The following is a 22,892-nucleotide window of genomic DNA, read 5'->3' as shown; positions in this document are numbered from 1 at the left end:
ATTGCGCAATTAGTTTTTCAAATTCTTCGTTCGACTTGCGAGCACATTTTCTGAAGTTATAAGCTATTTGGAGTTTTTGAGCACAAATTTTACAAAGTGTTTTGGGAAAGTTATCACCGGCCGATGCCTGTAGCTGTGTGCATTCATTGTAGTAGTCGAAAAGAGATTTACCTTCTGCTGTGCATGCAATGCTCATATCAAGTAGGATATGGCATTTTGTTTGCATGCAAACCCGACATTGCATTTTTATTTTTTTCAACACCACTTAATTGAAGCACAACAAGAAGTTAACTCCTTTTTTGTTTATTTCAGCGCCAAAAGTAATTCACTGTGATATCTTTGACTTTTATTCTATCGTCAATTTATCGATAACAGCTTTTATTCTTCGTTTCCATCGTACTGATTTGAAGTAAAAAAAATAAAATGGTCAGATCTTCGAAGTTATCGTTGCAGACTGACTTGGCGTTTACACGAGAGAGTTTTGGAAAGACTATATAGCAACACATTCACACTTTTTGCCAATACTTACTACTGTCTTATGATTCTTCGAAGACAGAAAATTTTGCAAATTTACATTTCGTTGTAATTCGCGAAAGAATCGATGTCAGAGCAAGTAATTTGTACGATACGAGACTAACGGCGCTTGCTGGAAAAGTGAAAGTTAAATGGAGTTGGACGCCTAGGCTACGCAAACGATTTTTTCCTTTGCCTTGTATAACCCTAAAAGTACTCTCACACCCCCCAATATGGGAGATTAGCAGCTAATTATCAGCTGTCAAGACTGTTTTGAAGTAGTTTTCTTCACAGAAATCTATTTGGTGGAATATTTTAGTGTTTTGGGTTTCTTCAATTATTATTAATGATATGACAAGAATGCAGAAAGAAGCAATAATCAACTTAATTGCGCAATTGGCTGCTAATAACAGACAATTGGGGAAAATCCGTAAACGATGTTTACTGAGGTTGCAAAAAGTGACGGCAGCAGTACGCGTGCGAAATGCGCTATTACATAATATTGTTGCGAACGGAAAACTTCGTGAGGAGACTGGCAACAATAGCGAGCGAATGAAATATCAAAACAAAAACATGATTTCGCCTTGATGGCGGGACAGACCTTATCAGAAGATACGAGCTGCCAGATTTAAAAATTACGATTGTTATTAAGCACATGTACATGCAGTACAAGGGTATTCAGTCGTAAGATGAACATGTATTATGTAAAATAAAGCAGTTAAGTGTTGGAAATAAAGTAAAGCAAGATGTGTTGCTATTAATTTGCGACTTTTATTCGACAGTCCAGTGATCGAACTCGGAGGAATTATTGTAAGAGATTTATTTGGATTTTGACGTAACAAAGTTCGCAACAATATATATAAACAGTCCATAAACAAGCAGTGCGTTTACATATACATTTTGTTTTTGTAATGTAATTGTTACGTTTTGCCAAATAACAAGGCGCTTTATAATTCCTCTGAGTTCGATCACTGGATTGCTAAATAAAAGTCAGAACTTGCTGGCTTTATTTATTTTCAATATAGATTTTATTTAATAATTCTCGAAATATTAAATAATTTAAAAAGGCATATTTGTAAATGAAACGAGAAATAAAAAAAAATACATATATTAAAATATCACCCATAGCTAGCCGACAGCGTTAACCTCCCTTGTTACTAATATACGAATACCATAACATACGAGTAATACTTAACCTTCCGTCAGGCGCAACTATCAGGCTGTGAACTTCGGGCGCAATGTGCCTAAGTGGCACACTTTTAAAAACACATAATAAAACTATAATTACATAGTTTATACATATGGGAAATATAGAAGTGGCATTAAGGGATATGAATAAGAAATAAATCTAAATATTTTCATAAAAATCCATTTATTTGACAAAAATTTATCAGTTACAAAAGATAGTCGTAAATTAAGGTTGAAAATAAAAAGTTAAAACAGTCAACCGAAAATAGTGGATAGGGATAAACAAAGTGGTGATTTACATTTCTTGCATTCGTGATTCGTCAGTCTTCTCAAACCAGTTTCGCTAGTGCAAGTTTAGGGGGCGGAGAAGGGCTTCGTTCATTTGGAAGTGAAGGTCGATATTTTTCTAACCTTATTTGAAGACTGAAAGGTATTCCGTGGGTTTTCAAACTTCTTCGACGTAGCTCCTCGATTGTCAGTTCATGAGCCAACTTTTTCAAGAAAAGCCTTCTACGCATTGGTTCTAGGTTATTACTGAGGTATATCACTTGAGAGTTAATACCAGCGACATTCAGCATTGTAAAAAATATAACCATTCTCCAGCGTTTGGTGTTTCGTGATACATTGTACGTTGCACACATTTCATCTATGGTATATACTGCCTATCTAGATGGTATATACTGCCTAAAGGGACCGTTTCCACGAAAACCGGGTAGCATTTCGTCTATAGTCATATTTTCCCCAGGAATGTAACTATCTTGGCAACTTCTTATGAATTTCTCGAAAATGTCTCGAACTGGAGCGAGCCGATCCAGTTCTTTTCTTTCCTCTCTTGTACTTCGGTCATCAAAACGAAGGCAACGCATAAGTGTCTCGAATCGCTTAATATTCATGACAAGGCCAAATCTTTCAATCCCATCATCTTCTATTCCCCAAAGTTCTTCCAGATATTGACGATTCCCCCTGTATGCTCTTGCAAGGTATAATAACCCAATAAAAGCTCGTATTTCTATACGGTCAGTGGGTTTAATGTCCCTTTCTCAAGAAAAATTGTTTCTAATGGTCTCAATGTATTGGTTGGTGTATGTTATTGCACTATTATGTTTAATATTTCGTCGGTAAAAATATTATTCCATATATCAACAGCAGTACTAGCATTTCTTGCATTCCCTTTTACTCCAGGTAAGTGAGTAATTATGTTGTGAGGTCCTCTGCGTGCACTTCGCAGAGGTGGATTTTGATTCCACTTACTGATTAGGGGTGTCCTTATTTTGGGAAAGTTACTAGATCATCGTTCACCGGGTCTAATTTTTTTCCTTTTGGTGTAAAAAAAATAACTGCAAAGTTTGAAGCCGATCGGGCTTCATTTGATGGACCCGGAAATCGCTTATATCTGAAAGATCCACTAATAGGTGTAAAAAAGACGATTTTTTCACTATTTTACTTTATTCTGTATTTTTTTGCTCATGGTTGTTGCTTTTTTTTATTAAATTACATTGAATAAATATTATTACATTTCATTTCAAATATATTTTACAAAAAAACCACCTAACAGGAACATTTTTCATTTAAATTTACAGCATGTCAAATGAAAATATAGTCGATTTCGTATCGTTTTTTGTTGGGGTTTTTTTAAATATATGTAATTATATTTTTTTTTCAATCCTACATTTTTTCAAATATATACGTATTTTTCCCTTTTCCACTAAATCGTCCTGCATGTCAGCCAACCCCGCGCAAGGGTCGTGTGCGACTCGGCGCCACGCCGGTAGGTGGCCGCGCGAGTCTTCTCTCCCATAAATGATATTATGCGCAGCGGCTTCAAAGTGACTTTGATATTTTGACAAAAAGTTTATCCCTGTGTCGTATAAGTGCTGCATCACACATCAAGTGCTTTCTGCGAAGTTTATTTGGAACATATGGCAAAAAAAATATCACCATGTCGGATAAACCATCGACCTCAAGTCATTCAAGTAGAAGATCTGTGAAAAATTTGAATAACATTGATTTGATCGGCAACACTGCGCATCAGATCACGGGCGCCAAACTTCCGTGCATCAAACAAGTGTTACAAGTGATGTTCCATAATATGCGATTTGTTGGACTTACTGCAAAAGACAGTGCAAAATTGACCATAAGTGCAGCTGTAATATTTTGGCAACAAGCTCGCATTCCAATTGTTAATGATGATAAGTGTGTGAAAAAGCTGATGAAAGTTTACGACCAATGGAAAAACATACAAAGAACTGTCCCAGATAAAAGGTCAAATGCACAAAAGCAAGTTGCCGAACAATTTACTCAAAATCTTGATGATTTGTTTGATATTGCCATCGGTGATGCGTTGGAAAAAATTCGAATTGAAGAGGACAGAGAATTTTTAAAATTGCAAAGACAAAAAGGTCGTCCAGGCTGCATGGTTGGTGTCGATATGAAGTTATATGGGCGAGAAAAACGTACGCAAGAACGACAAGAAAAAGAAGAAGCGCGTAAAAGAAAACACGAGGAAGAGATGGCTAGACCTTCAGGTAATTTATTGCAATATGTCATAATTTCAAAAATCATATTTGATTGTGAATTTTTTCAGATGTCGTGAATTGTGATGATGAAGATGCTGAAATGCCATTTTGTGAAACGATTGATGAAGAAAATGAACCGATTGACGATGACTGGGAACCAGAGAAAGTAGCTGGTAACGCAACATCCGCCAAAAAAAGAGGCCGAAAAGAATTCATCACAGCAAGATTGGCTGCTGCACTTGATAATGCTAAAGTTTCGGATGGTATGGCCGTGCATATCCTCATTGCAGCTGCTGAAGCATTTGGAATACGGGCTGAAGAGTTAGCTATCAACCGTTCAACTATTCATCGCGCTCGCCTGGAACATCGATTGGAAGATACAAAAGATGTGATGGCTCGGTTTCCCGACAACGTAATTAAAACTTCAGCTTATATTTAATTTTTATTGGGTTTTCAATTTTTCATTTTAAAATAAATTTTTTAGATAAATACCGTTGGATCATTAGTTGTTCATTGGGATGGCAAACTACTACAAGTTTTGATTGGTAGACTCAAAGTTGAGCGCATAGCAGTTCTTGTGAGCTACAATGGGACATCCAAGTTCCTCGGAGCACCGAAAATTGAATCGTCAAGTGGAGAACACATTGCTGCTGCGGTTCACGAGACATTAGTTAAATGGAACATTGCGGAGTACGTGCAAGGCAAATGTTTTGACACAACTTCAAGTAATACCGGCACAGAAAAAGGAGCTAGTGTACTCTTGGAAAAGAAACTAAAGCGTCAGTTGTGATGATAATACTGATCTTATCTTTTCCTAGAAAAAAATGTATGTCTCCAGAATTTTCATCATTTGGTCGGTCTCATCATCCTGCTCTGTCTCGGAATTTTCACCCCGTTCTTCTACCTCGTCATCTGAAGCAACATCGCTTTCCTCCCCAAATTCGTCTTCCATTGTGGGATCGTCGTCATCAGCCACCAACAAATTTATAATTTCTTCCACGTCTTTGGACTCATTTAAATTGAAGTATCGACTAGACATTTCTATCAAGAATATAAAACAAACTAAAACATAAAACCTTTGTAACGAGTTTGGGCGCAATGTGCTCTGCAGGCCACATCAATAAATCAGGTTATTTTCAACTAACTATTAAATATTAATAAATTATTTAGTATTAAAATGGGGCAGTAGTTAATTTGAAATCAGTAATTTTTAAAATACTTACTTTAAAAAATGTGATGAGTTAGAGCGCAATGAGCTTCTCCGATCAAACTGCGTATAACTTCACTTTGGGAAGGGAAAACACAAACTGAGTTGATTTGATATAAAGAGCACACCATAAGAAGCAGCTATTGAGCAAAATAGTAAACGGTAAAAAATAATAGAGTGAGACAAAAAAATGTGTGAGCTTTGCCTCACAGATCGGGTGCGCCCGACGGAGGGTTAACTGCGTATGCTAAATAGAGAAATAAACCGCGGACGCTTACTGAAGATGGAATTCATGTAATTTTTGGAGCATTGCTTTTATCAGAGTATGCCAAGTTACCAAATAAAATAGGCAGCGGAGGAAGCCTGTCGCAATTGTTTGCAAAAGAAATTTCATATTTAGCAGTATATTCCCTTATTCGATATACCATTAATAGTAGTTATCTCAATCTCTGGCGGTTTTTATGCGTACCCTGGAGAAGTCTTCAAAGTCAAAAAATGGTTGCCCTGTTCCCATGTGAACGACAACGTGCACCCAAATACGACAACTCAAGACTATTTTGACTCGACTAGTGCAGAATTACAGTAGTTTCTTCACAAGGTCTAAAAGGATATTCGACCAAATGGATATTCCATTGTCGATTAGACGCTTCTAAAAAGCCAACACAATTAAAACAAAAAAAATCATGCAATTTGTTGTTGCCTTCTAACTACAAATCATTACCAGACAATGTTGGAAAGCTATTACAACCATACAACATTCAACAATGATTTCTCTAAACACTTATCCATATTAGGTAGATTGTTGCACGTTCTTATACATTATGTCTAATTCCTCAGCTAGTTTTACGTGAGGAGATCGGCCAGTATTTGCTTTGAACATCGCAAATAACTCATCAGCAGTCATAGTTGTGTCGTGTTTACGCAGCATATGTTTCGTAAAACTGTATGAAAGATTAAGTTAAGAATTAAATACCTTAATAAGTTAATGTTTCGAATAAGCTTACTATTCACGTTTCGGGCTGCCGTAACCGCAAATAAGACAAGTATATGGCATTACGCCAGTATGCACGTATGAGTGGTCTCGTAACGATTTAATGTTTTTGAACTCCTTACCACATACATTACATTTTTGCTTGATGTTCGCATGATGTTGCAAATGGTAGGTGAGGTGCACTTTAATTCTAAACCGACGGTCACAAAATTGACAGGCGAATGGCAATTCCCCTGTATGAATTCGCATATGTACTTTGAAATGAGACGTTTCCGTAAACCTTTTATCACACACAGTGCATGCCAAATTACGCTCCTTCTTGTGCAACAGCTTGTGTCGACTAAGTTGAGGATGGCTTTTATATGAATCACCGCAAATATCACATGTAAATTTACGCTCTCCAATATGCACAACTTGGATATGTTTCTTTAAATAATCCGAACTAAATTTTTTCTGACAAGTTGGACATTCTTTCAGGTCCGTTTGTATATTTAAATGTTGTTTTTTTTCGTGCGCATTTAGCGCAAGCCTAGTAGATAATACTCGAGCTGAAAAATAATTGAGAACGTACATGCTTAGGCATACAATGAAATATATTTGAAATTATTATCGTTTCAATACTTACGGCAAAATGAACACAAATGCTTCTTCTCTTCTTTTAATTTGGAACTATCTGTCCTTTTATCTACGTACATTTCAGATGATTTCTGTTGGTCTTGATTATCATCCGGAAATTGTGTTTTATGTAAATTATTCTCAGTAGCTACTTTTTGATATAGCCCACTTTTTGTGTCTTTCCTTTTATGTAGCTGAGACTCTTTGCCCTTTTTTTGTACATAACCAGCTGCAGATTCCGTAGGCGTTTTGTTGTCACTTTCTTTTTCTGGCAATTGCTTGACAATAACAGTGTTATACTTTTGATTTGTAAGTGTTTTACTGTGCTTTTTCACATGGTTTTCCAATTCAAAAGCAGATGAAAAGATGTTTCTACAATATTTACATTTATAAGAAGTTGATGGAAAATACTTATGAGATTTGTGGTTACTTTGAAAATTGTCAAGCTCATTTCGGGACGTTAAAGGTTTCTCATTGCAGGAGTCCCAATGCATCGATAAATCAGCTTAATGAAAAAATTGTTTAAAATTTAATACAAAACAAACTAATTATTTTCGCTACTGTGTGTCTTTGCAAAATGCTAGACAGTTTAAGAATAAGCACAATAAACATTTTATTTAAAAACTTACATTCATGTTGCTTTGTGTCAGTTTCACTTTCCTCTTCTGAATCTTCGTTTCCAGATCTTTGTGCCATTACAATTTGTGATTGATCATCACTTGATATTTCGCTTAAGAACTCAATAACCTGGCCATTCTCATTTTCCGTATTTATTGTCCCATCTGCTTTCCAGTTTCTTTTCATTTCTTGTGGTGGTTCCTCGAAATATTGTGTGGAATATTGCTTTATATGCCCAGGATATTCAAAATCAGGTTTCGTTAAAGCCTTCAAAGCTTGTTTAAACTCCATGTCTAATGGGTCGTCCTTAGTTTTCTCCATTTTCTACTCAAAAAAAAGCATTTTGATTCAGTTATAATAAATTCAAAACCATTGAGTTACCTTAAAAGCCGAAAACTCCTCAGCTGATTCCGTTTCTATTTGCGAAGTTAGAAATTTCTTAAATTCTTCGTGCGACTGCAGGGCAGATTTTCTAAAGGTATAAGCTATTTGGAGTTTTTGTGTACAACCTTTACAAAGCGTATTCGGAAAGTTATCATTGACTGACGCCTGTAGCTGTGTGCATTCATTGTAGTAGTCGAAAAGAGATTTACCTTCTGCTGTGCATGCAATGCTCATATCAAGTAGGATATGACAATTTGTTTGCATGCAAACTCGACATTGCATTTTTATTGCTATTTCAATGCAAAGTATCTTTGAATAAGAGGCTAAACCTTTTATTATCTATTCTAGCTTACTAGCGCAAAATATTGAATCCTTTTTATTTACTCAACACACTGATAATGACAAATACAATCGCATGCACATATGTAAACATATCGATAACACCTTTATGCTATGTTTCCATTGCGACTTGCGTTAAAAATTAATTCACACAGGTTTTGTCAAGAATTTACCGCTTAAATTACGTTCACATTTGCAGAGATTAGCAATAAATCCAAAAAAAATTAATCTACCTGTTCACATATGGCAGATTAGCTCCAAAATTGACAAGCAGCTGCAAAAATGTTTTGAAAGATGTTTCTTAACCCTTTGAAGCACACATTTTACTTACCAACCGCTTTTATGATTGCATGTAATTTTAAGGGTTTCAGGGGTCGCTGATTACGAATCTGAGGTCAGATTTGAGAAATTCAATATGGCGGATACAAAATGGCGGACCTATTTTTTGAAAAATCTTTTGGAAACTTACCAAATTTGACATTAGGGGGTTTTTGGGGTCGCTGATTACGAACCTTGAGTCAGATTTGAGAAATTCAATATGGCGGATACAAAATGGCAGACATATTTTTTGAAAACTTGTTGGATACTCACCAAGTTTGATATTAGGGAGTTTTTGGTATCCAACAAGTTTTCAAAAAATATGTCCGCCATTTTGTATCCGCCATTTTGAATTTTTCAAATCTGACCCAAAATTCATAATCAGCGACCCCAAAAACTCCCTAATATCAAACTTGGTGAGTATCCAACAATTTTTCTAAAAATATGTCCGCCATTTTGTATCCGCCATATTGAATTTCTCAAATCTGACCTCAGATTCGTAATCAGCAACCCCAAAAACCTTATAGTATCATGTCCCATCTTTATACATTATGTACTTTGTTGAAAAATGAATTTTTTCCTGAAAATAGACGATTTTTTCAATTTGTTTATCTGTAATTGTTTATAAATTCACGCAAAACAATTTTCTTAGTTTCAGTTACATTCTTTGATATATGGATTATTATATAAATAAATTTTCTCGGTCCCATTTTCATAAATATCAAATCTGTAGAGAAAAGTTGAGAAAAAAGAAGGTGGGAACCTGGCTTCCCACCATGCTCCTAAGGGTTAAGCTCGAAAAAGTAGATAATCTCGTCATTCATATTAAGCCAAAATACAGCTTTAAAACTGGTATGATATTTAGGTTATACAAATTATATAAATTTAATTGAAAGCAATGGAATTCGCCGAGCGTTAAGCTGGCCACAAACAGGGTTCAATTCCCAGCGATTTGTGCCAAGTCCGTCACACACACACTGTACACTAATCCATAAAACATCATTTCGTTGTGATTGACGTGCCGTTAACATGCCAAACAAAAAAAAGCGGCTTATACGATTGTTCTTGCAGTTATTTACATGTGCATTAAAAAAAAAGGCAAAAACATGTATTGAATAATTCACTTTTTATTTGCCATAATGATGGCTAATTTTTTAAACACTTTATAAATTCTTCTAAACATTTTTTATTAATACTTGTAGTTTTTCCTCCTACTCTTATCTTGACGACGGTCAGTAAAATTATGAGAAAATCCACAAACTAGCAACAAATCCCAGGTAAATGAAAATTTTTAATTACTTTAGATTTGTGCCCGCACTTCGCCATACACGATGGTTTTTCTTCCAACTGCAAGAAATCGCTGGGAATTGTTCTCTGTTTGTGGCCAGCTCTACTAATAGATGAAGAAATTGCTATAAATAAACATATATATCTGGAAAAAGCTGCTAAAAATTATATTTTCTGGAGGTACTTAAGGGGTAATACCACTGTAGAAATTTAAAAAAATTGATTTTTTTTTATAAGCTTAAAAAATTCTTTGAACCTTTTAAAATAGAGAACAAAAAGTTACCGAAGTTTATTTCATAAATATTTTAAGCTTTTAACCAAGCGTTAGTGACTGCTACCTAACGACTTCTCCAAATTTCCAAACTTTAAACGCGTTTTTCTCAAAACACGTTTTCTGAAACTGGCACGCAGCATAACTCAAACAATTTTAAATATTTTTAATCAGGTTTTTCACTATGTCTGTATAATAACCTTCTTAAGAGAAGAGCGTAGGGTATTTTCGATAGATTAATTTAAACGATTGTTATAATTATTTAAGTGCCGTTTTTTTAGTCCAAAATAGAGTTTTTTCCTTCAAATGCTTGCTAATTCCACAAAAATAAATATTTTTTAAATCCCCTACGTGTTTCTCTAGCTATTCTTATCTAGATTAAGAAAAAAAATGTTTCTTTGTTCCAGATTAAAATTTGCACCCTCTGTGCTGCGTGCCGCGGAGCTCTTTCAAGAGAAACCACATTACAAAAATGTCTCCTATGCCGCCATTTTGTAAAATTTTTCTATCAAACTTTGTAGTTTTGTATTTTAGTATATAAGTAATAAATTCCCAAATCAGAGTGATTGTTTCCCCTTTCCTTCTATACAAAAAATTCTTTAAAAATCGTGTTTATTTTACGCGTGTACAGTGGTGTTACCCCTTAATGAGTATTAGTAAGACCGCGTTCATACAGGGAAACATTTGTTGTTTGAACTCGTTACTAGTGATGCTCGTGCTCTGTCAACACCCTTTGTGTTCTCGTTCTTCTCAGTATATTTTACTTACTTTCCAACAAATTAATGAAAAAATTTAAATCTCTTACAAATTTTTGAAGCTTTATTGGATTAAAAATAAATTAATCATATCATATCATGGTTGCCGCACCGCTCAAATTACGTAACTTAGGAACTCCGTTAGCCTAGACTAACATTTTACCCACTTTTCATAAAAATTATGATGTTACTCATCACGTCATCATGATTGTATTACCGATATTTTCCATCGTCTGTGTCTACAATCTTTTGCTTTGCTTTGTTTTTATTTTCGCTTTGACGTGTTCGCATATATTTTATATTTGGACGATCAATCAAATCAATTTCGTATGGTATATTAGGAGGAATCTTATTCAAAATGTAAAAAAAGCTTTCTATGTTTTCTAAGTTAAACTAACACTAAAACGTAATGCTGGTATGGTAGGTTGGCTTAAGTTACGTAAAATTATGTCTAACAGAGCTCTAAAAATCCAAAATAAACAACTTTTTTAAAACTGGGCTAATCGTCTGTACACGTTTTCCATTTGGAAAGTTGCTCTTAAGTTTGTGACAATATGTTTAAGCCTGGAGTAATTATACAGTAAGTGTTAAAAATTTATTATTTGCCTTTTGAAAATTCATATTTATTTATTTGCGGTTTCGATGCGCTTATTTCATGCTTCAGTCAAAATAATATAATATAAAGAAAGTGTTAAAAAATGGTTAATTGCAACATTTGCCTTAACATTAATGCTTGTTAGAATAAGAATTATGAGCTAAATATCGTACGTTATTATGTTTACTTATGTGTAAAAAATGCAAATGCCAAGCAGCGTTTAAAACTAATCATCTTAAATAAGTTAAAGAGCTATAACTGGGCTTATAGTTATATAAAATCTTGGAGCATCGAATATCGATTCAATCTCGTCGTTATGGCCTTACTGCACTCGCGATCCACGAGTTGGACGAAGAATTCTATGAAAGCCTATCGAGGCTAGAAGAAATAATCATATCTGCTGCGCGAATTTAAAAATTTACGTATTTTAACATACATAATTATTTTTTTATTAACTTTTTTGTTCAAGGGGAGGATATTTCAAAATAAATATTTACACTCATATGTTCCCTTTTTGATTGTGATCGAGAGCACTAACTAATTTTGCTTGATATACAATCATTTTATTAACCTACAGGCATTAGAGCAGCTCTTTCTTCTGTCAATGGACTTAAATATTGAGCGTCTAATTATTTTTTTTCTTTGGCTTCTTAGGGTTACGTGAGCGAGATTTTGCCTTGCATAATGGGCAAATTGGAGCATTACGATGAATTTGCTGATGACACGAAAGACATGATTTCATTGGTGGCGGTTGTTGACGTAAATTTACATTGAAATCCGAACGGAATGATGGATGATGTCCAATACCAATTGAAGGTGTTTGCTGCAAGCGAGATGTTGGTGGGGGTGGCGGTGGCGGTGCGGAAAAGTCACTCTTACCCAAACGCACTGCGGCTGCAGCAGCTGCTGCGGTTCCAGTTCCAGGAGGTGCAGGTGGCATAAAAGCATGCCCACCAGTTGGTCCACTACCACCTCCAGTAGGCGCCAACGCAGTCACCGTAGCTTCCGGGATAAGTGGATGTCGGGGATGAGGACGTGCCAAGGATGTGGGCTGTGCAGCGACTACGGCAGCGGCAGCAGCAGCAGCGCTCACCTTCAAAAAGTTAGTTTGGAAGCGGTCTTTTGAAATGGGGCTACCTTCCTCTTCATGTAAATCGCGTAGTGGACTAAGGCCTAAATAGTCACGACGCATATGATCGATTTGATACTTAAGCGCTAGATATTCTTCATAGACTCGATTAGCCATGTCAACGGAACGCGTTTGATTCTCCTTAGTTTGCTTTATTATATTTTCCATGTCATTTATATCAGCATGTATTTGTCGCAGCTCCTCGACGTGTGACATTTTTTCCTCCAGCAAATGTTCCATTTCCTTCCGGTATTCATCGAGACATTTTTCTTCATCGTCGCTTATTTTTACTTCTTTGATTATTTTCACTTTTAATTTTTCCAGTGCTATTGTTTTATCCCTTATATCCTTAATAGCTTCTAGTTTTGCATAGTAGTGGCGCTCATTGGAGCTAGAGATATCGCTGGTGGCCATTTTTGCTATTGAACCCCTTCTGTTCGTGTTTGCGTTGGTCGCTTGGTTGGATACCTCTTGATTGAAAAAATTTCACCAAACACACGATATATTGATCAAGTTGGATTTTTAACACTCGCCTTAAGGAATAACTGGCTTAGATAATTTGAAAGATATTTTGAGAGTTGTTAATAATAAAAACGATTTTTATCTGGCATGACACTACTTTGTATGTAATTTTCTTTTTTTCTTTAGCGTTGTGTACAAAACTTCACTGCTTCTTAAGAGTAATTCAGTCACAATTGCGTATTGATTTATTGTGACTGATTCGTATTAAGCGGCCCCGTACATTACAGGCTTTATCAGGCGACTATTTAATCAGTCTATATTGAATGATATTGGCATATATGAAGGTACACAAACTTCACCAACTTTTCGCTGACGGCTAGATATGCAGCCCGATTGCGATTAAACTATAAAATTTGCCAACTTAAAACTTGTTGTACACATGCACAATACCCCATATACAAATTGTAATTTTCAGAAAAAGATATGGTTAGCGTAAAGTGTGTAAAACACACTGTAAATTATACACTAAATACACTGTAAATTATATACTAAATTACACACTAAAAAAAATTAAGCCGCTAAGCGATTGTCTCGTTATGTTTTAAAATATAAAGTGTCTTATATAGTTGGTACGAATGCAACCATGAAAAAACAAATCTCAAAACCATAATGAACGAATTATACAAGGTCACAATACTATGCAAATAAAAAGAAACTGATAGATGTGACGTCATTTGCACATTACATTTTGTATTTATTTGTGTTCTATTTAAAGTTGAGGAAGAACTGCAAAAAAAAAAACGCAATGAAGTGTTTTAAATTTAAAAAAATATGTTCAATAAACTGAATTAGATCTCTATAAGGAGCATATCATTGTTGTTGAATTTCCATGTACAATTTTTATGCGGTTCCGGACCATTAACATTGGAACAGAGCTATTAAGTGCTTCCAAACAAATGCCATTCTTGGCAGCCCATTTCTAGTGCTACCAACGTATGTTTATTTATGCTAATTGCTTCATCTATTCACCACTTCTTAACGCATGGCGAACCGAAGACGGCTAACGCTTGTTAACTTTGTTTCTTTGTTTTGATTAACGTTTTCGTTTGGGTTTGACTCTAAAGATATTGTCGGATATCAGCGAATTTTAAGGAATCAGCTGGTTTGCTGACGTAACAGGAGTTATATGACAGAAGCAAGTAAAAAATGAGATTACGTTGCAGACATACAAATAACAAATAAACCAACGCAGGCAATAAACGCATTACTTCGTTGCCATCTTAATGTTATCTATGGTCTGATTGGAAAAGCGTAAGAAAACATGTAAAATGAGCGGGTTCAATTTTGCTGACAAGACCATCGTGACGCAACAGCCAAATTTGCTCAAGTAGTTTTGCTGCGTACGGCCAAACCTTGTATTCTGTTGTCCTTGTGAGAGAGCAAATTAAGAATGGGTTGTGGGAACATAGCATTACGAAACTCTTCATATGGCTACTATTTTCTAATTCAATGCCAATGCAGTGATGGTTTGTTTGGGCATAAGTTAAGAAAATTTCATTTACATCAATTTGTGCTCGATTTTTGTTCTGAAGCAAGAATTACTGTTTCAAAAAGTTAAAAATGGGCTCACCACTGAATCCCAACATCAGCTTTGAGGAAACGCGATGCTGTCGAGCGTGTCTATCAGTAGCGACACAAAATGAACTTGAAGACTATGTCGATCTGCTGGAGCCATATAGCTGTGAGAGCGGTACTCTTACCTTACTGGACTCTTTTAATAAATGTACTCAATTACATATTGTGGTCGAAGATTTTGATATTGAAAGATATCCACCTAGCCATTTTATCTGTGGGCGTTGTCGTCTTGACCTCAGGCAGGCTTATGAGTTTCTAACGAGAGCACAGTTAAATAATCAAATATTAAAATCTCAATATATACAATTGAAATCTGAGGTTGCACAGCAAAAACCTGATCTTAATGGCATCTATACAGAAAGGGAAGAGGGAAGGGAGAATGATGGAATGGAGAAGGAGTTCATTAAAACGGTATGTGCTCTAGAATTGTTAACGTATTAGAGAGTGTCCAAATAAATTCTTTCAGGATTTTTCACCTGTCGAATATGCCGACCAAAGCTCAAATATTACCACTGAAATTGATGAGATATTTGGTGACGTTAATTCTGAGGCCAACGAGCCGTTACCAACTACTTTCATAAGCGTAGAGCGCGTCTTGTGCAACGAACAGGATGATGTTCCTAATAGTAACATCAATACTACAAAAGAGTCAATATGCAATGAGCAAATAAAATCCAGCTTTTTTGGTAAATTATCCCCATCTAATAGGGAAGACCCCAACATTGACGATACCCGTAAGGATTGTTTTGATTTTAAATGCGAGTTTTGCACATCTATATTCGAGTTCCAAAGGGATTTGCTCCATCATTACGAAATAGATCATGGTATGATAAGATAATTACTAGATATATGTACATATGTGCATGCCTGTAATATATGATCTCTTCCCGCATATATTTTTAGGAGATAAAACACTTAATTTTCCCTGCGAATATTGTCAAAATCGATTTGTTACAAAAAACGCGCTACGTTTACATCGGCGACAGGTTCATCAAAAAGATGAATATATGGATTGTGAGCATTGTGGAAGGACTGTTTTGAAAACGTTCTACAGCGTGCACTTAAGGCGCCATAAACAACTCAAGTTCCTATGTAACAAGTGTCGTAAGTGTAATCACAATTTGTCGTTGGCTTATAAATAAATAAAGATTTGTTTCAGCTAAAATATGTGCTTCGCGTTATACGCTCAAAAAGCACATGGAACTACACTCGGAAGATCGTGATCGCAATATTGAATGCATCGATTGCGGGAAGCGATTCTATACTCTTGAGAATCTACAATTGCATCAAACCATTCACATCTCGCCTGAAGATCGAACAATATTCGAATGCACAGTTTGTTCAAAGACATTTATGCGCAAATCCAATCTTGGTTTGCATATGCAAATGCATCGTGGAAAGACTATGGATTGCCCACATTGCGGGAAGAAGTTCGTACGTCGCAAAGATCTCGAAATACATATACGTTTCCACACTGGCGAATTTCCATATGCATGTTCGATGTGTGACCGAAAGTTTGCAATAAAGGGCCACCTTAACTACCATGAGAAAAGACATTTAGGTGTGCGTTATAAATGTGATGAGTGTGAAAAGACATTTATAAATCTGGCTGGATTGCGGCAACATCAGTACGAACATACTGGAATGCCATTGATGTGTGGAGTATGCCAGCGTGGATTTCCAACCAAATTTAAGTAAGTGCATAAGACTACAACTAACTAAATATACGATACACTAGACAGGGCTAGTGTACTGGGGCGGCAGCCCTTGGTCGGGAAAAACCCGAGTCATTCCGGTAACGTAGAACCGGCTGCCATGGGAATGAGCCGCAGGTTTCACCCCTGCAGACACCTGCTTGAGCCTGAGCCGCCTCCCAGGCACGTCAGGAGACACCTCCTAGACTACGCTGACGAACTCCAGGACAAAACTGACCGAAACCTACTGGACCGGACAGTATTTAGACAGTCAATAAACGACATTCACCGGGAGACCGTTACCACCTTCATGAACTCCCGTCCTGTGAATGCCGTAATCGGAGTCCAACCACCATCTATTGCAGATGAAGAGCTCCAGCTTCCCCGTGAGACTCGTGTAACACTGGCACAGTTACGTTCTGGATATTGTAGCAGGTTAAACTCCTACTTATCCAGAATTGACCCCGACATACCAAACACATGTCCGGCATGTGAAGGTACCCCGCACGACACTAACCACCTCTTCACATGCCCCCTCAAACCGACTCATCTAACCCCCCTCTCCCTCTGGACCCAACCTGTCGAAACAGCGTGTTTCCTGGGCCTACCCTTAGATGAGCTAGACGAAGACGACCGATGATATACTTACACTGACAGGGCTAACTATGCTGTTAAAACAACAACAACAACAACTAACTAAATATTATATATGAATTATGCATATACATTTTTTTAATTTGCCAAAGTTATTTGATAATTAACATATCGCACCCTAAATACAAAAGGGTCACAACTCAAAATTTTCCACACTCGAGCTTGACTTGTTTACAGTAGCACAGAAAACAAACTATGTGACATATCACGCTGAAATTTGCCATGTAAGCTTATAATAATCCTACCAAAAAACAAAAAATTTATTTTTGCCATATGTCATCCGCGGACCGTTTTATTGATAACGTCTCGTTCATATTTGAGCAGAAGTACATTTTGAGTTGTGACCCTTTTGTATTTAGGGTGCGATATGGTATGCACATTACTTACGAAAAATTTTATATAGTCATCATACAATGCACATCTAGCTGGTTTGTAGTAATAATTGTTTTCGTTCAGGGTTCGTCGCCACTTACGCACAGTACATCAATACCTCTTCAAAAAAACTGGTTATTCAGATACACTAGCAAAAAAGTATATAACCCCTGCTACCAAATCAAAACTTGCTACGAAAGGTTTAGAGGTGGAGGACGTTACTGAAGGCACTGTCGAAATGCTAGAGGAGCATGCCGAAGACATTCCCTTGAATATGCTAGCTATTTAAATCTTCTGTTCTAACCAAAGTCTTAAAAAAAAGAAACTAATTTTAATTAAAAAATAACTGTTATATTTTAGACTGCTAAACTAATATTAAGCAATATTTATTTAAATCTGATAATAGGTAAAAATAAAATTCCACAAAAAATCGTATACATTCAAGTTAATTAACCCTGGAACATCATCCTTCTTTTTGTTGTACACAAACGTAATCCTTCGTTGCCTTGACGATGACCTATTTCAATTCCATATTAAAAAGAAATCTGTACTATAAATATTTTACAAAATAGATGTTACTTTTACGTTTACTTAATTTTTAATCAAAAGTAAAAGAAATGCTTATCATCATCGTCTCCTTTGTAACTTTAAATTTATATTAAAACTATGTAAGCAAGAACACGCCTCGTCGTTTCGTCGAAAGATGACGGTCCGGGTTAAAATCTTTAAGTAAAATCAATATGCTCGTATTACATCGCTCAGCAGCCTTCCAGCTCCGGAGGAATCGGAATGTCATTGTGAGCTGCAAATTGTAGCAAAGCCTTGTATTTATTCTTCCAGTTGACTATGTCCTTTCGACAATGTTCATTATCCTCATGCATGGTTTCTAGTTCAACCCATTCATGCGACTTCTCTGTTTCCAACACATCCTTTTGTTCTATACGTTTTATGCGACAACTAGCAGCATATCCACGGTTTTTCAACGTTCGTCGGCGCTGTTTCATGCGTACAACCTCTTCACGATTCAAGCCTCGAGACTTTAATGTACGATTGAGATCTCGAACGGATATAGAAACTAATTCATCATCGCTTATATCTGGTATCGGACATGGAGAAAGTGGAGCCTGTTGTTTTTTTTTAAATGAAAAGAATTTGTTAACAATTTCAGATTTGTTTTTAATTGTATTTTCGTTGGTTTTGATCATTTTTTGCATTTACGTAAATTTGTTGTGTTACCATTGATGATTTTCGTTCGCGTCGCTGTTGTAATCCATCCATTTTTCCCACATAAGATGTGTTGACGTATAAAGAGAGCAACTTCTTTATTATTTCTGCCTTAAACTTTTAATTAGTTAAATTCTTTCTTAGGGTTTAAGTAACTTTTTAATACCTGATAGAGTCGAAGATTATGAAAATGCTATGAAAATCCGGAAACTTCTCAAATTATATATATCAGTAAAATAAAATCGACACAAGTAATGAACTTTTCACTTTTCTTCATCAACACAAATCCAGAGTTGCTTTGTAATGTGCTAAACATGAGTTAGTTATAAAGGCATGCCATATCGATGGAAGTTTTATGCGCTTGGGATGTAATGGAATATAATCAAATTAATTCAAAAAGTTATTAACAAAAAGCCATATCGTAAAAGTGGTATTTTGTACCACTGATTAGTTAATCACTAACGTCACAAATTGCCCTATTACTATTCTAATAACAAAAATGTAAACACAAAACGGGCAAACGAACTTTGGCAAATAATGCCTGGATTACCACTTCTTGCACTTTTCTTTACCACATTAATAAAGTGTCCAGACATTCGATAGTTTTTTAGTACTTGGAATTTTACAGTGTAAACATTTTCACCGTATATAAAAAAAAATTACTTTACATAAGAAAAAATAGAGCCGTAGGCAGAAATCGCTCGATTTTATATATTAGAATATCATCTATATTCAAATATTCAGATATATCAAAATAGTATTAGTTCTCAAGTTTTAATAATAGTTGTGAGTAAAAGAAATTCTTTTTTTTTGTGTAAAATTTTTGCGCAAAGGGTTTAAAACTGTCAATCTTTAGTTTCAGGGCAATGCCACGACTACTAACATGTTGGTCAACTTCGATTATTTCTGTGATTTTATCCACATTATCGACATTTTCTTTAACATCAAAAAAGAGGTTGTCTGTAAAGTCGGTTTACTGACGATAGTTTAACGTGATAACGTCATAAGAAAATACTGATTGAATGGTTGCATTTTTCAAAAGAAAATTTTAATTTTATTTGTTTGTTAGATATTTTGTATGGCTATAGAGAATGAGTCAACATTAACATAACATAATATACTTTAACATAACATAACATAACATAACATAACATAACATAACATAACATAACATAACATAGCATAACATAACATGCTGTTCTTGCAAGGTAACGACGCGTGAGCAAGATAACGACGCATTTTTTGGTGCGTGCAGCCGGCTACATAGAATTATAAGACGTTATCACGTCAAAAAATAATAACATTAAAACAACAGGTATTATTAACAAACTTGGTTTTATTTTAAATTCTTCAAGTAAATCAAATTAATAATAATCAATAAGAAGGCATATGCAAATACAAATACGTGAATTTATATATGTACATATGCGCATATACATACACATATACGCTCACTTAAGTAGGAGAGAGCAAGATGTCGAACGTTGCCGTTCGTTTGCTTTGTTTGCTTTGTCGTTCGCTCCGCGCTTTCGCTTGCAGCTCATTCAAGGTAACGGCAATGAGCAAGGTAACGGCAATGAGCAAGGTAACGACACATTTTTTCGTGCGTGCAGCCTGTTAAATCGAATTATAAGACGTTATCACGTCAAAAAAGCCTGAATGGAATCGTCGGAACTGAAATTGCACGTAATTAGCTATCAGAGCAAGGCGAATTGATCTAAGGTGGCAGTTACTTTATTTTTCGCGATTTTGACAAGTCTGACGTCAGCTACCCTCGCAATACGAAACAAACAAGAGTAGGAGAAATTACATGTTAGGGAAAATTCAGTGCATGGCCTCGTGATATTGTGATTTGTGAGATTAAAACTAAACAAACTAATGCAAACGAAGTGCCGCGTTTAAAGTACAAATGAATATAAAGCCTCCGCGATTTTTTGTTTTTTTATGCGGAAGGCGCAGTGTCTAGAAAGTCTGTGTATGTGCGTATAATTTCTGGCGTTTGGTTGTTTCCATTGCTTTCGCCTACTCTTCTGCGTCACAAACAAGTAATTCCCCTTCCTTTTGCTTGTTTATTCATGGGCTCTTACGACACGGCGAATTCGAAAGGCGCAATCTTATATTTTATCATTCTTGCTGTCAGAGTATCGGCACCATAAACACCATTCATAATTTCAGCGGCCTGGCTTGAATTTTCGCCTTTATTGAAGAAAAACTGAAAATTATACTGAAGTCTCTCTTTTTTGATTCCATTGTTAAGTTAACACTCTGCAATTCATAACTGAATGGAACAAACAAACAAAAAAAAAAAAAATAATAATAATAATGGATTTGTTTGTCCCCAAACCAATATATCGCGAAAATTTTTTATAAAAATCGTGCAAATTCTAAAGCTTACCCTATAAAAATCTGGCACCAACCAAATTTGGCATTCAAACATATAACATATAAACAAAATTAAATTAGAATTTTTTTTTTAAAGTGGCAATGCCAGTTATTAATTGCCGAAGTTTATTTTCGTCGCCCATTTTGTGTTTGCATTTTAATTATGAAAAAAGTGAAATAATAAAAATAATAAGCGAAATATTTTGTTAAAAATGTAAAGAATACAGTAAATTTAGTGTTCCAGTGGTGTAATATTGGGTGTTTAGTGGCACAAAATACGAAATTTACGTAATTGTTTTTTGTTAATAACTTTTGAACGATTTGAAAGAGTCACGCTCCGTTTCATAATTATGAATACCGGGATCGAGGTTCGTCGATGGTACCAAGGCGAATCTATTAAAGGTGGTATCGGGAAATCAGCTGATTGTTTTTTTTTCTTTCGCCGTGTCCATGTGGCTGTTAGCTCAGAATGAAGCAAGGCGAATTCATTCTTTGTTATCTACATTTCCAATACTTTTCTTTGACAATCAAACGTACAAAATATTGTTGTTGGTCTAGTGCCACCACCTTTAATGAATGCGCCTTGAATGGTACTCAATTGCTGATATATTTTGACACTCGGGCTGTATACTACTTAATTACCGAAATACCTTCAGCAAATTTACTAAAGTTTTGCATATTATACAAAAATGTATTTTAGACCTCTCTTCAATTCATGAAATATGTATTTCCTCATGTGTTTCTCTCTTTTTTTACATTTGTATTAAACATATTTTCATGAAATTTAAATGCAAATACTTATATTTAATCAATTTTCAATTTCAAACGAAAATAACTGTTTATTGGAATTTACGATAATATTGTGTTGCCAGACGCTTACAAATGAAAATAAAAGTACGAATAAAATTAAAAATTTGTTGTTGTTGTACGGACAATACTGCTGCAATGACAGTTCTTGGCCAGATATGAATCGTTTCGGTAACGTGGAATCAAAAACGTAGAACGCAAAACAAGAATGACAAATTTCAGTTCAGAGCTTATGATGGAGATGAGAGTTATCGTTCTTCACATGCATATAACGTTTTAATCACAAGGCTTCATTTAGCGGTACTTACTAATTATTCCCCACCGGCCTCGGGTTAGTTCGATCATTGTCAATATTTGGCAAAATAATTTACAATAACTCCTTGTGGATACACGAAAACTCCACATCAGGGTCCTTTTTTCAACCTATATATATACTCACACTAATTTCTCTACCTTGGCGGTTAGTTATGTAGTTGGCAGTTTCGTAAATGTGTTGTTTTGTTAAGGGGACAACTACCTGTAAAATTAAAAAAAAATATATTTTTTTTTCATAAAATGTTAATATTAACCTTTAAGAACATGTTAAAAAAAATTTAGAACGTAAATTTACGTATTTCTTATATTATAGATCGTCAACCGTGAAGACTCTATTCTTTGCGTTCGAGCGCGTATTCAAACTTTAGACGCGTTTTTCTCAAAACTATATTTTTCGAATTGGCGTACACGATAACTCGAAAATTTATTGACCGATCTCCCTGAAATTTTGCACACATCTTTTTTATGATATTACTTTCTATGTTTTTCAAGTTTTCGAAAAAATTATTTTTTCGAAGCAAAAATAGTAGGAAAATTCGCCCCAAAATTAATTTTTTTTAAGCCTTTTATTCCACGAATTTTTTCTTCCATTTATTGTTAATTCATATAGGAATTATGACA

General features: G+C 35.3%; 5 protein-coding genes across 8 annotated transcripts in view; 2 read left to right on the top strand and 3 right to left on the bottom strand.

Moving 5' to 3' along the window:
• The window catches only part of LOC129238094 (uncharacterized), a 43,172-nt gene extending 25,194 nt beyond the window's left edge, over positions 1-17,978 (top strand). Inside the window, exons 8-17 of the mRNA XM_054873133.1 lie at positions 3,574-4,226; positions 4,286-4,629; positions 4,702-4,971; positions 12,252-12,356; positions 12,428-12,574; positions 14,785-15,234; positions 15,290-15,647; positions 15,727-15,927; positions 15,983-16,517; positions 17,628-17,978. Of these exons, the coding sequence (XP_054729108.1) occupies positions 3,574-4,226; positions 4,286-4,629; positions 4,702-4,971; positions 12,252-12,356; positions 12,428-12,574; positions 14,785-15,234; positions 15,290-15,647; positions 15,727-15,927; positions 15,983-16,517; positions 17,628-17,832 (3,268 nt within the window). The 3' untranslated portion in view covers positions 17,833-17,978. The remainder of the gene's footprint in view (positions 1-3,573; positions 4,227-4,285; positions 4,630-4,701; positions 4,972-12,251; positions 12,357-12,427; positions 12,575-14,784; positions 15,235-15,289; positions 15,648-15,726; positions 15,928-15,982; positions 16,518-17,627) is intronic.
• Positions 2-8,413, bottom strand: LOC129237386 (zinc finger protein 112-like). The gene is made up of 6 exons (XM_054872097.1): positions 8,030-8,413; positions 7,660-7,972; positions 7,041-7,535; positions 6,429-6,963; positions 5,664-6,365; positions 2-1,709 (listed from the first exon to the last, which is right to left on the bottom strand). The coding sequence occupies exons 1-5, from the start codon at positions 8,312-8,314 to the stop codon at positions 6,215-6,217; spliced, it is 1,779 nt and encodes a 592-aa protein (XP_054728072.1). The 5' UTR covers positions 8,315-8,413; the 3' UTR covers positions 2-1,709; positions 5,664-6,214.
• On the top strand, positions 3,571-4,660 carry LOC129237388 (uncharacterized). Its single transcript, XM_054872100.1, has 2 exons — positions 3,571-4,226; positions 4,286-4,660. The coding sequence occupies exons 1-2, from the start codon at positions 3,641-3,643 to the stop codon at positions 4,654-4,656; spliced, it is 957 nt and encodes a 318-aa protein (XP_054728075.1). The 5' UTR covers positions 3,571-3,640; the 3' UTR covers positions 4,657-4,660.
• LOC129237389 (zinc finger C4H2 domain-containing protein) lies at positions 11,045-13,386 on the bottom strand. The gene has a single exon (XM_054872101.1). The coding sequence runs from the start codon at positions 13,138-13,140 to the stop codon at positions 12,223-12,225; it is 918 nt and encodes a 305-aa protein (XP_054728076.1). The 5' UTR covers positions 13,141-13,386; the 3' UTR covers positions 11,045-12,222.
• On the bottom strand, positions 17,893-19,181 carry LOC129237390 (transcription factor MafK). 4 transcript variants are annotated; one of them, XM_054872104.1, is made up of 3 exons: positions 18,934-19,181; positions 18,780-18,878; positions 17,893-18,667 (listed from the first exon to the last, which is right to left on the bottom strand). In XM_054872104.1, the coding sequence occupies exons 2-3, from the start codon at positions 18,819-18,821 to the stop codon at positions 18,302-18,304; spliced, it is 408 nt and encodes a 135-aa protein (XP_054728079.1). In that variant the 5' UTR covers positions 18,822-18,878; positions 18,934-19,181; the 3' UTR covers positions 17,893-18,301. The 4 variants fall into 4 exon arrangements, with proteins under 4 accessions (XP_054728079.1, XP_054728080.1, XP_054728077.1 ...); XM_054872105.1 differs by having other exon boundaries at positions 18,780-18,874; positions 18,934-19,179; XM_054872102.1 differs by having other exon boundaries at positions 18,762-18,878; positions 18,934-19,131.
• Positions 19,182-22,892: the final 3,711 nt, after the last annotated feature.

This window comes from Anastrepha obliqua, chromosome 2, assembly GCF_027943255.1.
Source record: "Anastrepha obliqua isolate idAnaObli1 chromosome 2, idAnaObli1_1.0, whole genome shotgun sequence".
In the NCBI taxonomy this organism is placed as follows: domain Eukaryota; kingdom Metazoa; phylum Arthropoda; class Insecta; order Diptera; family Tephritidae; genus Anastrepha; species Anastrepha obliqua.
Note: the sequence above shows the minus strand (reverse complement) of the source record. Positions and strands in the feature narration are given on the sequence as shown.